The 16,178-nt window shown below is 37.8% G+C and overlaps 1 protein-coding gene across 1 annotated transcript in view; it reads left to right on the forward strand.

The window, feature by feature from the left end:
• Positions 1 to 16,178, forward strand: part of BMPR1A (bone morphogenetic protein receptor type 1A) — a 139,112-nt gene that overhangs the window by 118,509 nt on the left and 4,425 nt on the right. Inside the window, exons 6-10 of the mRNA XM_029244746.1 lie at positions 2,778 to 2,874; positions 3,039 to 3,138; positions 7,168 to 7,312; positions 12,109 to 12,301; positions 14,635 to 14,932. Of these exons, the coding sequence (XP_029100579.1) occupies positions 2,778 to 2,874; positions 3,039 to 3,138; positions 7,168 to 7,312; positions 12,109 to 12,301; positions 14,635 to 14,932 (833 nt within the window). The remainder of the gene's footprint in view (positions 1 to 2,777; positions 2,875 to 3,038; positions 3,139 to 7,167; positions 7,313 to 12,108; positions 12,302 to 14,634; positions 14,933 to 16,178) is intronic.

The following is a 16,178-nucleotide window of genomic DNA, read 5'->3' on the forward strand; positions in this document are numbered from 1 at the left end:
TGTCAGAGTCTAAAAATGTATGAGGGGATACGTTGTTTTTCAGAATTCATTTAGGGGTTACACAGACAAAACATGTTGACCACCACTTATCTCACTTTTTGTGTATCTTGCTATACCTCGCTCTTAATTTACCTGGCACCTCATCTGAGCAGAACAGCTCTGCTACTTTTACCTAAGCTTTTTCCTCCCAGTGCTTTCACATACTGTCAGGTTTGAATCAAAACAAGTTCAAGTGATAATCACCATGCTTCACCCAGACCTTGATTTTCCCTCACACAATCCAGTCTCTGTAGGTAAATCTGGCTTATTCTGTTTCTTCCAGTAGGATGAATTATTTCTCAGAAACCGCACTGCCATTTCTTGTAATTTGGTTTCAGTTCCTTTATCGTGTACCACTCCCCCTCACCTGCAACCCCCCCATTCAAGCTCACTAAATAAGTTAGAATCTCCTATTTTGTGAATGCCAGGTGAGTTTTTTCCCCACAAGGATTTTTATTGCCCACCTAAATCCAGAGATACAAATGGACTTGGGTGGAGCATGGGAGTAGGGAGTGCAGGAACCGGAAAGGTTGTGTCACCCAACTTCATAATCTAGACACACGTAACTTTTGCCTACCCAGATACATAGTTAACCTACATAAGAAAGATGTGAGTTTCATGTTGCTTGTTCTCAGTGAAGCCACATTGAGTCTTCCAGGAGATTACAAACATTTGTGACTTATTCTAGAATGTCAGCTGGGATCTGTGTCACATTCACTAGAGGAAGAAGAATTAATTTATTGAACATTTACTATTTGCATTTAATATGCTGAGTGCTTGGTATATTTTACCTCATTTTCCCCCAGTTACCCTATAAGGCAGGTATTTTTTATCCTCCGTCTTATAGCAGAGGAAACTAAAGCCCAGAGAGAAGTAAGTTCATTGCTCAGGGTCACAAAGTTAATAAATGGCAAAGCTATGATTTAAGCTATTTGATTCCCAAATCCTTGTTGTTTCCGTAATACTGTGCTGCCCCCAATCTGTTGTTGGCAAAGTCTTTCTTTCCCTTTTAAAAGTAATATAACATTTAGCTATCTAGTTTACAGCACTCCTCGTTTTTAAAATCTTTAAATCATACCACTTTCAGCCTTCTCCCAAGTGCTCTCAACTTCCTGTGATGTAATTCACCTAGCTGAGAAGATGGGAATTCAGACAGAACACAGAAACATTGTAGGGTCTCTGCATACTTCTGGGATACCAATCCCACTTACTAGCGTTTGGTCTGCCTCCTTCATTCCTGCAATCATCCTTGATAGAGAAGACTGGAACAAAACGAGAGTTAAGGAAGTGTTCATTTTCTTTGTCCTCCGTTACCTAGTATTTTGTCGGCAATACTACATCCATCGCTTGGTGGTCTTTCTTCTAGCACTGCCAAAAACCCCTTCCTGATTTTTCTTTACATTTCCTGTCCTGCAAGGCTGAGCTCATTTTGAACTTTAGCCATACTGGGACTATTCTTGGATGCTTCACGCTTCTTTTATTCATCTTAGTTGTATACTCTTCATTCCATCCTTCATGTAAGTTTTCTCTAGATCTGGGATATTTTTTTCAGAGTCACCTGTGTAACTTCTGACATGTCTCTCTTTTCTCTTTCTTTTTATGATCATTTAAAAGTAAAAACAATTGTTAGAAAGTTAAAATTTCAGTTAAAATGTAAAACTTGTGCTTTTGGAGGTTTCCAAGTACTCTTGACCCATCTTCTCTTCTCTTATATAATCTCAAGTCCCTTATAGAATCCCATATAGATTCCCCTATGGAATCTCATTTTCACATTTTTAAAGGAATACCTGATTATACCGAGGTTTCTCCTTTCTGCCCATCTGATATTTAAGAATAAGAAGGTTGATTTCTGCTTATATTCTTGCTACTTCTGTGATGACAGACAATTCCTTTCTGTTACTGTTTTGGTCTAGAATGGCACTTCTTACAGGTAGTGCTGAAATGTCAGCATTCAAGTTAAGAACTTCTCAAATACTGTACTTTTAATCAAATAAAACTTCACATATAATTTTTGGTATCTGTTCCCATGACTACAGTCTTTCCCTGTGCTCATTTTCTGATGTATTAGGGACACATATCTGGTTGGTGGTCTCCCAAAAACTCTCAGAAATATTGTTTCTATATTTTGACCTTATCCTCACCACGTACACTTCAACTTGCTTCCGTATCAGGTTCATTAGTTTCCACATTGTTATTATAGGCAGCATCAACTGTATCTTCTGCCTACTTGACTACCTCTTCTAACCTGTCATTTCTTTGGCCTAGGACACGCTCCACTTTTTAGTCAGATCTTAAGTCTCATCCAACTAAGTCTCAATACTCCTATGAGATCATATTTACCCTGCTAGTTTATCACTGTAATAAAATGTATTACCCATGTTTTTTAGGAAAAGATCTCATGATTTTAAATACTTTTTTACTAAAAACAAATGAATAGTCATATCTTAAGATATGCCAAATTTTGGGTGAAAAATATATATAAACTTTTGTTTATCTGTAATTAAGTTATAGTGTAGTGTTCTAACACATCATCCACATACATACATTCTCCTTAAGAAAAAACATTTTAGAGTCTTTACAACACTATTTCACCATAGATTTAAATTTTTCAATAATCACTTTCACACAAACTTAGCAGGTCCTTTTCACTCACTGAATTATAAACTGTATTTTATGAATATTTTAAAAATTAATTATCAGTTTCGTGTATCAAATTTTTTCTAATTTTCTTCCTTTAGGATTCACCAAAAGCCCAGCTACGCCGGACAATAGAATGTTGTCGGACCAACTTATGTAACCAGTATTTACAACCTACACTGCCCCCTGTTGTTATAGGTAGGTTAGCAGAGAAAAGTGCAATCATGATTCTCAGTAAAATATTTTCTCTGGTTTTAACAATAAGCAAGCTTTCTAGAGTTCAACACTACAAGTTATTTTTTTCCTTTTAAGATGTGATCGAAAGATAATATGTCTTTTTCATTGTTTACTTCCATTATCAGGTCCATTTTTCGATGGCAACATTCGATGGCTGGCTTTGCTCATTTCTATGGCTGTCTGCATAATTGCTATGATCATCTTCTCCAGCTGCTTTTGTTACAAGTAAGATAATTATTTTGATGCAAAATATTTTGTTGACTGTTAGATATAAACAGTTGTTCTTAAAGCCAGTAGGCAGAAACCATTGACACTGAATGTATTTCAGGAACCATTAACTTGTATTTTCTGGTTATCTCCTTTAATTAACTATATTATAGTTTTCTTAAGGGAACAGAAGACCTTACTACTAATCAATTAATTGGACACAACATTATACTTCTTACTATGTTCATGAGTACTTAAGATTTTCTTATTTATAGAATATTGAACTTTCTTATATCTAAATTTAAAAACCTGTCCCAAGAAATCAACTGTATGTATTATCATTCTTTAGTTATTTGGCAGTTCAGAATTGTTTGCATTTAGTCATGATTTCAGAAGACATTTGCCAGAAGAGCAATAAGAGGAGGGCATAAACTTCAATAATAAAATATTATCTTACTGGCATATGAATAAACAGAGAGATCAGTGGAATTCGTTACTAGACCCATAAGTAGACCCAAGTATATAAAGAAAGTTAGTATATGATAAAGGTAACATTTCAGATCACTGAGGAAAAGTTGGCTTATTCAGTAAATGGATTTGGGAGTGGATAGCTATATGGAAGAAAATGAAGTTGAATCAATTCCGTACACTGAAATAAATTTTAGCCAGGTTGGGGTGCTCGCTCTCCCTTTCTCTCTCTCTCTCTCTCTCTCTCTCTCTCTCTCGCTCTCTCTCGCGCTCCTTCTCTCTCTCTCTCTATATATATATATATAAACTGAATTGATTAAAATACTAGAACAAACCTTGGAAGAATTTTTTAAAATAATCTGAGTCTGACACAAAACTTACAAGCAAAAAAACCAAAACCTTAAAATTAAAAAAGAAAAGACTGATGGTGTCAACTACATAAAAATAAAACTTTACTATGTGGTAGAAACCACCATAAATGGTCAGAAGACAGACCAACAGTGAAAAATATCAGCAGCTTATATTACAAAGAGCTGATTTCTCAAATATAAAGAGCTTCTATAAATCAAAAAGAAAAAAATCAATTCAGTGGGAAATTAGGCCCCAAAAAATGAGCATATATTTTACCTAAAGAGAAATACATATGGCTCTTAAAAGAAAAATAAAAAGATGACTTAAGAATACTTATAATATGAAAAATATAAATTAGAATCGTACTGAGATATTTTTTACCCATTATACTGGCAAAGATTCAAATGTTTGATAATAGACTTTTTAGATAAAGAAGTAGATTGAGCATACTTACTTTTGTTGTGCCCCACTAAAACAGCAATAAAGAGTTTTTAACTTTTTTGTCCAACTAGGACAAGGAGACAAGATAACAGCAAAAAGCTGTGGAACCTGTGAAGCTTATGGATGAGTAGTGACTTTGTAGACCTAAGAAATCTGAATCCCAGGCTAGAAAATGAGAAAGACAAACAGCAACCAGTTTATACTGTAAAATTCCCCAAGAAGCTCAATTGGCAGTAGCAGTTATCTATGGTAGTGAAGTTGAGGGGGGCAGTAAAACCAAGAGGATTGCTTGAAAGTCTGTTTTTAGAAAGTCAGATGCTGTATTAGTTGTGCAATACTGCATTAAGAAATCACTCCCAAACTTAGTGGCGTGAAACAGCAGTTATTATCTCTCATTGTTTCTGTGGGTCAGGACTTCAGGAGTGACTTGACTGAGTGGCTCAGATGTCAGCAGAGGCTGCACTCACCTGGAGGCTTGAGTGGAGCTGGTAGATCCCGTTCCAAGATAGCTCGCTTCCGAGGCTCACAAGTTGGCAGGAGACCTTAGTTCCTCTGATGTGAGCCTCTCTACTGAGCTGCCTGCATGAGCTTCCTCACAGCATGAGGGCTGGCTCCCCCGCACCCCCAGAGTGAGTGATCCAGGAGACCAATGTGGAAGCTGCAGTGCTGTTTATGATCTAGACTCAGAAGTGACACCATCACTTCTGCCATATTCTGTTGGTCACAGAGATGAGCTCTGCTTTATGGAAGGGAAGTAAACAAGGCAGGCATACCAGGAGTTGAGAAATTTTGTGGGCCATTTTGGATGCCAAGTACCACAGATGTTGAGATCCCTACTCTTTTTCTGAATAACGATGTGACTTTCCACCATCTCTCTAACAGAAGGCTAGAAGTGTAGTCTCTGAAAAGAACAAAAATGTTCTCAGCTATGGTATCCCATTATTGAGGGTGAGGTATTACAATAAAAATAAGGAGGTAAAGTGAATATTTACATACTAATTTGTGGACCCCCCTGCCCTCCAGAACCCTGCTAACCAAGCATGTTCCCTCTAGATAACATAAGAAGATTGTTCTTGGGGAAAATCCATCTAGCCCAAGAAAAAAGACCTGAGTATTCTGTCTCTAGTAAGTCCGGTGAAATGGCCCAAGCAGGTTGTCTTACAGTGAAACCTGTAATCATTAAGCCCCAATCGCATACTAATAGCTGCCAATCAGCCAGTGAAGGGCACTGATCCCTGAGAAACAGGAAACAAATGAGGTGAGTCTTGTGATTGCCCAGCTTACTCCCTGAAGAGAGTTTCTGGCTGCGGGACACAGGAAGAACTCAGGTGTGGCCCAGCAGACACTGAATCGAGGAGATACAGCTGAGAGTCTGGGGAGAGAGCAGCAGCTATAGTTCATAGGTACAGAGTACTGGAAAGGAGAGTTTCACAGAGAAAGAACTCCAGACATCTTCAGAACGTTCCCATAGAATATTCAGCTGAATCGTGATCAGTGTGTTCAAGTGAGGAAACCACCTAAGGCTGGGAAAGAACGGCTGAAAAGATTGAAGGAAACAGTATTCAGTGCTCACACAAGGCTGGGGATAGTATCTGTTCCCACCAGCTATGTGACTTGAAAACCTCATAATTCATGGGGTTTTGGTTATAGTACCCAGAAGGGTCTTGCCTCCGTATTGGAGAATAATTAGGCAGCTGTCTGACTTGGGACAAATGATGAGCCTCTGGGCCATGGTTTTCTCTTTTGTAAAATGGAAACAGTAGTACTTACCTCTTACGAGTTTAATAAAGATGAAGTAAGTCATAGAACAGTGCCTGACACACACTCAAGATCAATAAAAATGAGCTGTTGTTTTTTTTAACATGTATCAACATGGGTAAATATGTAATACATAAGGAGTTTTTTAAAGCATGATGTAAAATATTAATATAGCATATGCCATTTGTGTCCAGAGGAACGATGTTGTTTATGAGTATATACTTTTATGGTAAAGGTATAAATACATAGATAGGAAGGATATAACCACCTTCAAGATAGTGTTTGTCTCTTAGGAGTAAATGAGGGAAATGGAATTATGAGGGAAATGGCTACAAATATTTTAATGTTTATTTATTTAAAATATATCTAAAATAAACATAGCATAATGTCAATATTTATTAAATTTAAATGGCTTACACATGGGTGCCAAATAAATTAATCTCTACCTTCCTACATGTTTGAAACATTTCATAATCTGAAAATTTTTTAAAAAGCCTTTGAAAATATTAGAATGAATTAAGTGAACTTATTTGATTTCTTTTCCATAAACTCTTTTTTAAAATGGAAGTATATTTATTGTTCATTTTGATACAAAACTACATGCTTACAAATTCAGATGAAAATACATATGTAAAGTAGAAAGTAAATATTCCTACGTTCCCAGCAATAACTATTATATACAACTTGATATATTTCTGATCCTTTTAGACAAGTATAAATACATATAATTTTAAAATGTTTATAGCTAGGATCATACTTTACATGCTGTTTTTTAATCTGTTTTTTTCACTTGCCATTGTACCATGGACATCTTTCTGTTTTAAGATAGTATATATCTCTCTACCTCATAAACTCCATTTCTGGACATTATTTTAACAGAGGATATATTTTTCTATGATAAGGCTAATTTGGATATGAACCCATGTGATGAAGGAAGGATAATAGTGTCAACAACCTCAAGATTTTTCTTACCTTAGAATTTTATAGTTTTAGAATGTTAATGTAGATTATTTTCTGCTTTTTTGAAAGACATTATTGCAAGAGCATCTCAAGCAGACGCCGTTACAATCGTGACCTGGAACAGGATGAAGCATTTATTCCAGTTGGGGAATCATTAAAAGACCTTATTGACCAGTCACAAAGTTCTGGTAGTGGATCTGGACTACCCTTATTGGTAAGCTGAAATGTCATATAAACATGAATGGTTTATTAATACAGAATGTGTTGTCATATGATGGTAGACGGCTTAATAATTACATATTAAGGGACTTTACTAGACACACTTCTTTCCCTTCTTATTTAGAAAGATGGTTACAGTAATGCAAGGTGAAATTAGTTAAAATAAGAAATATGAAATAAGAAAAATTGAATAAAGTAAGGTAGAGCCACAAGCAAGGTTAAGAGAGAAAATGTGGTCATGAAGTGCTATGTAAGTGTTAACATAAGCTCACAGGTTTTCTTTGTTTTTTTTTTTTTTTGTGGTACGAGGGCCTCTCACTGTTGTGGCCTCTCCCGTTGCGGAGCACAGGCTCTGGACGTGCAGGCTCAGCGGCCATGGCTCACGGGCCCAGCCGCTACGCGGCATGTGAGATCTTCCCGGACCAGGACACGAACCCGCCTCCCCTGTATTGGCAGGCGGACTGTCAACCACTGTGCCACCAGGAAAGCCCAGCTCACAGGTTTTTAACAGCCAACTTGAGGAATCAGGTGTAAAATACCTTGCATCTGTAAGGTTAAACTGATTGGTTGGGAGAAGTATAACAATTTCAGATTCTGAAATCAAAAGGAAGTTACTCCCACAGATCATCTTCATAGAGAGGATACTTCCCTCAATATAATACTATGTAACCAAAACACAATTCATAAAAATGATGTTAAAGCGAGTTGTAAATAATTCTAAGAGAATTACATGTATAGAAATACTCAGACTTAGGGGTCAAGGGGACCCTTATAATAAATACTAGATATCTAGATAGATTTTAAATTCTGTGTTTAGTTGGTTTGTTTAAAGTAAATACATTGGTCTCTAATTATAAAATTCATTGAATCAGGTAATTCTGTAATTGAATTGGAAAGGACAGTGCGGACAACATGATTGTCTACATAGAAAATCTCAAAGATGATAACATAAAGCTACAACAACCAATAAGTGAGTTTATCAAGGTCATTGTACAAAAATCATTGAATTTATGTACACTGGCTATAAACAATTAGGGATTAAAATTTTAAAAGCACTATCATTTAAAATACCATGAAAAACGTGAAATATTTTGGAATAAACTTAAAATTTATGTAAGACCTGTACACTTAAAATCAGAAAACATGGGGCTTCCCTGGTGGCGCAGTGGTTGGGAGTCCGCCTGCCGATGCAGGGGACACAGGTTCATGCCCTAGTCCGGGAAGATCCCACATGCCGCAGAGCGGCTAGGCCCGTGAAGCCATGGCTGCTGAGCCTGCGTATCCGGAGCCTGTGCTCCGCAACGGGAGAGACCACAACAGTGAGAGGCCCGCGTACCGCAAAAAAAAAAAAAAATCAGAAAACATTGCCGAAAGAAATGAACAAAACCCCTAATAAGCGTTAAGGTTTTTAACCTGTTTTTGAATCAGAAGACTCAGTATTAAGATTTCAGTTATCCTAAAACTGATTTATAGTTTCAATTCAACCCAAATCAAAATCAGAGCAAACTTTTGTAGAAATTGATGAGCTTATTCTAACAATTATTTGGAAATGCAGAGGACCTAGAAGAGCCAAAACAATTTTGAAGAAGAAGAATAAAGAGGATTCACTACCTGATTTCTGGGCTTATTGTACAGCTACAGTAGTCAACACTATGTGATCCTGGCATAAGGATAGGTATGTACATCAGTGGAACAGAATACAGTCTAGAGATGGATGCACACATGTGTGATCAGTTGATTTGGATGCCAGAGTAATTCAGTGGGGAAAAGAGTCCATTCAACAAACGGTGCAGGAAAAATTGGGCATCCATTTGCCAAAAGGTGAATCTTGACCCTTATCTCACTCCATATACAAAATTACCTTGAAATGGATTATAGACCCAAATGTAAAAATTAAAGTATGAAACCTTTAAAGGAAAATGTTTTAGAAAATTATTGTGACTTTGAGTAAAGATTTCTTAGGACACAAAAGGCAAGAGTCACTTTAAAAAATGATAAATTGGTCTTTCTTAAAATTTAAAACTTTTCTTATTCAGAAGACACTGTTAAGAAAGTGAAAAAACAAGTCACAGATTGGCAAAGGAGTTCAGATAAAGAATTTGTGTTGCAGAATATATGAAGAATTTTTACAACTCAGGAATGAGACAACCCAATTGTTTAAAAATGGACAAACGATTTGAACAGACACTTGCCCAGAGAAGATGTAAGAATGGCAGATAAGCACATGAAAAGATGCTCAGCATCATCAGGGAAATGCAGATTAAACACAGTGAGATACTACACGTTCACTAGTATGACAAAAACTGAGAATATTAAGTGTGGAAAAGAATATAAATCAGGGCTTCCCTGGTGGCACAGTGGTTAAGAACCTGCCTGCCGATGCAGAGGACACGAGTTCGAGCCCTGGTCCGGGAAGATCCCACATGCTTCGGAGCACCTAAGCCCGTGCACTGCAGCTGCTGAGCCTGCGCTCTAGAGCCCGCGAGCCACAACTACTGAGCCTGTGTGCCACAACTACCGAAGGCCGCACACCTAGAGCCCGTGATCCGCAGCAAGAGAAGCCCGCGCACCACAACGAAGAGTAGCCCGCACTCACCGCAACTAGAGAAAAGCCCGCATGCAGCAACAAAGACCCAATGCAGCCGTAAATAAATAAATAAATAAATAAATAAAATAAATCGACTGGAAATCTCATATATTGCTGATTGAAATGCAGAATACAGCTACTTTGGGGAACAGGTTGATAGCTGACTAAAACGTTAAGCATATACTTTTTATACAGTGAAGCAGTCCTTCTGCTAATTGTTTACAGAAGGAATATGCAAACATGTCCATACAAAGACTGACTGTGAATGTTCATAGCAGCTTTATTCATAATAAATTGTAAACAACCCAAAAGTCCGTCAGTTGGTAAATGGATAAACAAATGGTGGTACATTCATTGAGTAGAATACTGCTTGTCAGTAAAATGGAACAAACTGCTGATGCATGCAATAGCAACACAGGTAAATTTCAAAGTTTTTTTTTTTTTAATTTCAAAGTATTTTTTGCTGAATGAAAGAAGCTAGATACAGAGGCTACCTATTGTATGTTTCCATTTATGTCATGTTCAAAACTGTAGGGAAAGAAAAGAGATCAGTCATGCCAGGGACTCAAGGTAGGTGGGGAGGTGATTGACTTTCAAGCGGTAAAGGGAACTTTTCTGGGTTATAGAAATGTTCTGTATCTTAATTGTGATGTTGGTGGTTACATAACTGTATACATTTGTCAAAACACAGTTCTCGAAAAGAGTGCATTTTAGTATATGTAAATTAGACCTCAATAATTCTGGCTTTCTAAAATGAGATCACAAAAGGAATTTGTAATAAGTGATACATAAAGTAAGTCAGTTTAGATGCTCATAAAATCTAGCCCATTTTAACTACATTTCCAACCGGGACCTTAGTGTTGTTTTTTTAATTTAGAATGGCAGCTAATGCTTCTGAAAATGAAAGGTAGCAATTTACCTGCCTGTTTCATCCAACAAATATTAATGAAAGCAGTATTGTACTTCAAGTATTGTCCTAAATAAATATCTGTATTCTGTGAGTAGTGGGGGATGGAATTCAAACAAATATGTATATAAATAATAATAAAATTGTAATTGTGATAAGTGCAGCAACTGAGAAATATGTATGTGCTATGAAGGTGTTTAAGAGAGAAACAACACTCTTAAGTAAAGGGAACTGCACATGCAAACAGATTGAGACAGGAATGAGCTTGAGTGAATTCTAAAAATTGAAACAAGGTAAATAAGAGGGGATTAGAGTCAATAATCAGGCAGGAGAGTTAGGCAGGGACCAGATCACGTAGGGTCTTACAGACTGAGTTGAGTATTTTTAACTGTCATTTAGATTTTGCTACATGATAAATCATCCCAAAGCTTAGTGGCTTGAAACAACAAACATTTGTTATTTTTCATGATTCTGTGGGTCTTCTGGGCAGTTCTTTTTCTGAATTTGCTCAGCTAGAGCCAAATGGTATAGTTTATGTACATGGCCAACAGTTGGTATGGTTTTGCTCATTTTGGTCACAGGGTGCCCTAGAATGGCAAGAAAGGGCAAGCTCCAGTGCACAAAGACTTTTCACTTGTTTTACAATTGCTGTTGTTCTTTTGCCCAAAGCAAGTCATGTAGCCAAGCCCAGAGTCTGGAGGAGACTACCCAAGGGTGTGTGTACTGGGAGGGGAATTATATAGTCCACTTTTGCAAACAGTCTGCCACATTGACTAACCTGTTATTTTGTGATTTTAGAATATATTGTACATTGTTTCATCTCCTTTTGAATACAGTACAGTCCTCCCTCAGGATAGACCTCAGGGGTTGGTTCCAGGACCCCTTGTAGATACAAAAACGTACAGATGCTCAGGTCCCTTACAGTCGGCCTTCCACATCCAAGGATGCAGAACAGATATGGAGGCTGACTGTATATATGTTAATCTTCGAATTGGTTGGTTGTATATACCATCCTTTTTTTTTTTTTTTTTTTTTGCGGTACGCGGGCCTCTCACTGTTGTGGCCTCTCCCGTTGCGGAGCGCAGGCTCAGCGGCCATGGCTCACGGGCCCAGCCGCCCCACGGCACGTGGGATCTTCCCAGACCGGGGCATGAACCCGTGTCCCCTGCATCAGCAGGCAGACTCTTAACCACTGCGCCACCAGGGAAGCCCCATACCATCCTTTTTGATGGGATGGCCTATTAAGCCACGTTTTCAATCTTAATATGTTCTTCTCATTTTACTTTTTACTATGAAGGTTCAGCGAACTATTGCCAAACAGATTCAGATGGTTCGGCAAGTTGGTAAAGGCCGATATGGAGAAGTGTGGATGGGTAAATGGCGTGGTGAGAAAGTGGCAGTCAAAGTGTTTTTTACCACTGAAGAAGCTAGCTGGTTTCGAGAAACGGAAATCTATCAAACCGTGCTAATGCGCCATGAAAACATACTCGGTGAGTACACGTTTGATTTTAGTCAGTTCCATATTCTTCAAGGTTAGTGGGATGCCGGTGGAAGCCTGGCACATGGGCTTTGAAAACATATGTGAGTTCAGTTGTGTGCATTTGGCTAAAGGAAATCTAGTGGAATATACAGTTTAAATACAACCCAGTCCTGAATGGCAACCAACCACTTCCCAGACATGGCTCAGAGATATTTTGGGGTTGGGTTCCAGACCACTGCAATAAAGCATGTCCCACAAATATTTTGGTTTCCAAGTGCATATAAAAGTTATGTTTATGCTGTACTGTACTCTATTAAGTGTGCAGTAGCATTATGTCTAGTAAACAATGTACATACCTTAATTTAAAAATACTGCTAAAAAATGCCGAACAATTACAATAGTAACATCAAAGACCACTGATCACAGATCACCATAACAAATATAATAATAATAAAAAAGTTTGAAGGTTTGTGAGAATTACCAAAATGTGGCACGTGAAGTGAGCAAATGCTGTTTGAAAAACGGCTCCTATAGACTTGTGGCAGGAGCTGCCACAGACTTTCAATTTGTTAAAAACCCAGTATCTGTGAAGCTTGGTTAAACAAGGTATGTCTATATTTACTACCCAGCTGAGGAGAAACAGCAGTGAGTTTCAAAGTGGAAGTAATATAGTTTATTGGACTTAGTCATATAGTAACAAAAAACAAGTCTTTTAAAGGTAATTTAAGCAATTTTCTAGGGTAACTTGAACTATATGTACCTTTGCCTGTTGCAGATTAAATCACCCCCCTCCCTCATAAGATGTAGCTTCATTTATTATGTTCTATGCTTAATAGGTCTCTCTCCTCACCCCCATTCACACAGTAGCAAAATAACCTAGGTATGATCTGATCAGTAGGGTACATAAACTCATCTACCTTCCCTGACTTTCTATTCAGGTACTATTTCCTTGCCCTTTAATTTAGAGAGTGCATAACATGTTGCTAAGAGTATAGTTTCCTATACTAATTATATTCGTTTCCTAGGACTGTCCGTAACAGAGTACCACAAACTAGGTGGCTTAAAACAACAGAAACTTAATTCTCTCAGAGTTATGGAGGCCAGAAGTTTAAAATCAAGGTGTTGACAGGGCCATGCTCTCTGAAGGCTTTAGGGGAGGACCCTTCCTTGCCTCTTCCAGATTCTGGTGATTGCCAACTATCTTCGGCATGCCTTGGCCTAGGAGACCACACTCCTATCTCTGTCTTTGTTGGCACATGGCCTTCTTCCTGTGTGTCTGTATCCATATTTCCCTCTTCCTATAAGGATACCAGTCATTGATTTAGGGCCCACTCTAACCTAGTATCACCTCATCTGAACTTGATTGTACCTACAAAGACCTTGTTTCCAAATAAGGTCACATTTATAGGTACCAGGTGGACATGGGGGGGGGAACATTATTCAACTCAGCACTCACCTTTTTCTGAAGAGAGGGAGAAGAGAAAGGAGAAAGAAAGGAGGCCAGTATTGTGAACTTGCTTGTCAGTGAGCCAGGCTGAAAAGGAAAATGTGATAAGGCATTGATGGGCAAGTGGGAGTTGGCTTAGTTAGGAGCAAACTCTTAGTTGAACATATTTAACTTTATTATTATTTTTTTTATTTTATTTTTATTTTATTTATTTTTGGCTGTGTTGGGTCTTCGTTGCTGCACGCGGACTTTCTCTAGTTGCGGCGAGCGGGAGCTACTCTTCATTGCAGTATGCGGGCTTCTCATTGCAGTGGCTTCTCTTGTTACAGAGCACGGGCTCTAGGCACGCGGGCTTCAGTACTTGTAGTGCGTGGGCTTCAGTAGTTGTGGCTCGCCGGCTCTAGAGCACGGGCTCAGTAGTTATGGTGCACGGGCTTAGATGCTCCGAGGCATGTGGGATCTTCCCGGACCAGGGATCAAACCCATGCCCCCTGAATTGGCAGGCGGATTCTTAACCAGTGCACCACCAGGGAAGCACTAACTTTATTATTTTAATGGGTCCACTTTTCAGTTTGAAATGAAGAGCCTTTTCCACATTCCTTCTTTATAGTTCTTCATCCTTACAGAATCATGTAGATTAATAGCATTTCCCTAGGTTATTATATATGTGATCTTTTTCTTAGTCATATTATCATTTTTATGATTATTAAGATTACTTTAAATTAATTATAGACTTTTAAAAGTTTTGGTAATATATTCAAGAAATTTTGTCAGACAAGTTAAATTTTTATTACCTGTAGATTATACCTAAGTTATTCTCAGTATCCTAAATGAGCATTCATTATTCTTCCTAGCTACATCTGATAACTAACCTTTTAAATTCATTAACTGAACAGGTTTTATAGCAGCAGATATTAAAGGTACAGGTTCCTGGACTCAGCTCTATTTGATTACCGATTACCATGAAAACGGATCTCTCTATGATTTCCTGAAATGTGCTACACTAGACACCAGAGCCCTGCTTAAGCTGGCTTATTCAGCTGCCTGTGGTCTGTGCCATCTCCACACAGAAATTTATGGCACTCAAGGAAAGCCTGCAATTGCTCATCGCGACCTAAAGAGCAAAAACATCCTCATCAAGAAAAATGGAAGTTGCTGTATTGCTGACCTGGGCCTTGCTGTTAAATTCAACAGGTGAGTGGTTCTTTACCTATTGTTTTGAAATTATTGTAATCTCCTAAAGATATTTACCTGTTTGTATTTGTATTCAGGACAGTGGATTTCCAAACATGTATTTGTGCTTATATAATTATATAAATTGGGTTTTGGGGGGTTTTGTCTTCATGGGGTTTTTTTTGTTTTGTTTTGTTTTGTTTGCAGTATGTGGGCCTCTCACTGCTGTGGCCTCTCCCGCTGTGGAGCACAGGCTCCAGACGCGCAGGCTCAGCGGCCGTGGGTCGCGGGCCTAGCCGCTCCGCAGCATGTGGGATCCTCCCAGACAGGGGCACGAACCCGTGTCCCCTGCACCGGCAGGCGGACTCCCAGCCACTGCGCCACCAGGGAAGCCCTGTCTTCGTGTTTTGTTGTCATTGTGTTTTCTGTTTTTAACAAAAATTACATCCTATTCTACATAATTCTTGATTTCCTACTTTTTATTGTCTTAGACATCCTTCCGTTTCAGTATATATAGATCTACTTCATTCTTCTTAACAGTGTTAAGGAAAGTTTTCCGTTTTATAGATGTACTATAATTTATTTCATCTGTGACCCAACTGATGAGCATTAAAGTTACCTCCAGTTTATCTCTATTATTTTATAAATGCTTTAATGAATATTGTATTTTATCCATATATAATATCCTTGAATACTTGTACAAGTACTTCTTCATGATGGATTGCTAGAGAAGGGGCTAAACAGAGAGTATGTACATATTGTTATTAATAGTATGTTGTAGGTTATCCCTTTAGAAAGCGTGCATCAGTTTACACTCCCATAAACAAGATATAAGTATGCCATTTTTTCATCACTACTTGATATTGTCAATATTTTTAAACAATGAGAATATCAGATTTTTAGAAAACCATTTAAATTGTTTTAATGTTATAATTCTGGAATACAGCAGCCATTTCACATTTCAAAACTCATTTCAGGCCATAAAATAGAAGTACTAGTCCATAATAAAGCAAACATTAAAAATTTTTAATCTTCTTCCATCATTTTTACAGTATTCTAATCCTGTTGTTTTTATCAGTGGAGTGTTTATTGGCTCAGATATTCATCAGATGCTAATTTAAGAAAATATAAAATACATTATATTAATCTCTGCCTCAGAGTAGTTTCAGAACCTAATAGATCTGGAGACCTAAAAACAAATCATTCATGTCTTCTAACTCTAAAATTTACTCCAAAAATTGAAAAAAACAATAAACATCATTTCAAT

Source organism: Monodon monoceros, unplaced genomic scaffold (assembly GCF_005190385.1).
Source record: "Monodon monoceros isolate NGI ecotype Baffin Bay Population unplaced genomic scaffold, NGI_Narwhal_1 Super_Scaffold_4, whole genome shotgun sequence".
NCBI lineage: Eukaryota > Metazoa > Chordata > Mammalia > Artiodactyla > Monodontidae > Monodon > Monodon monoceros.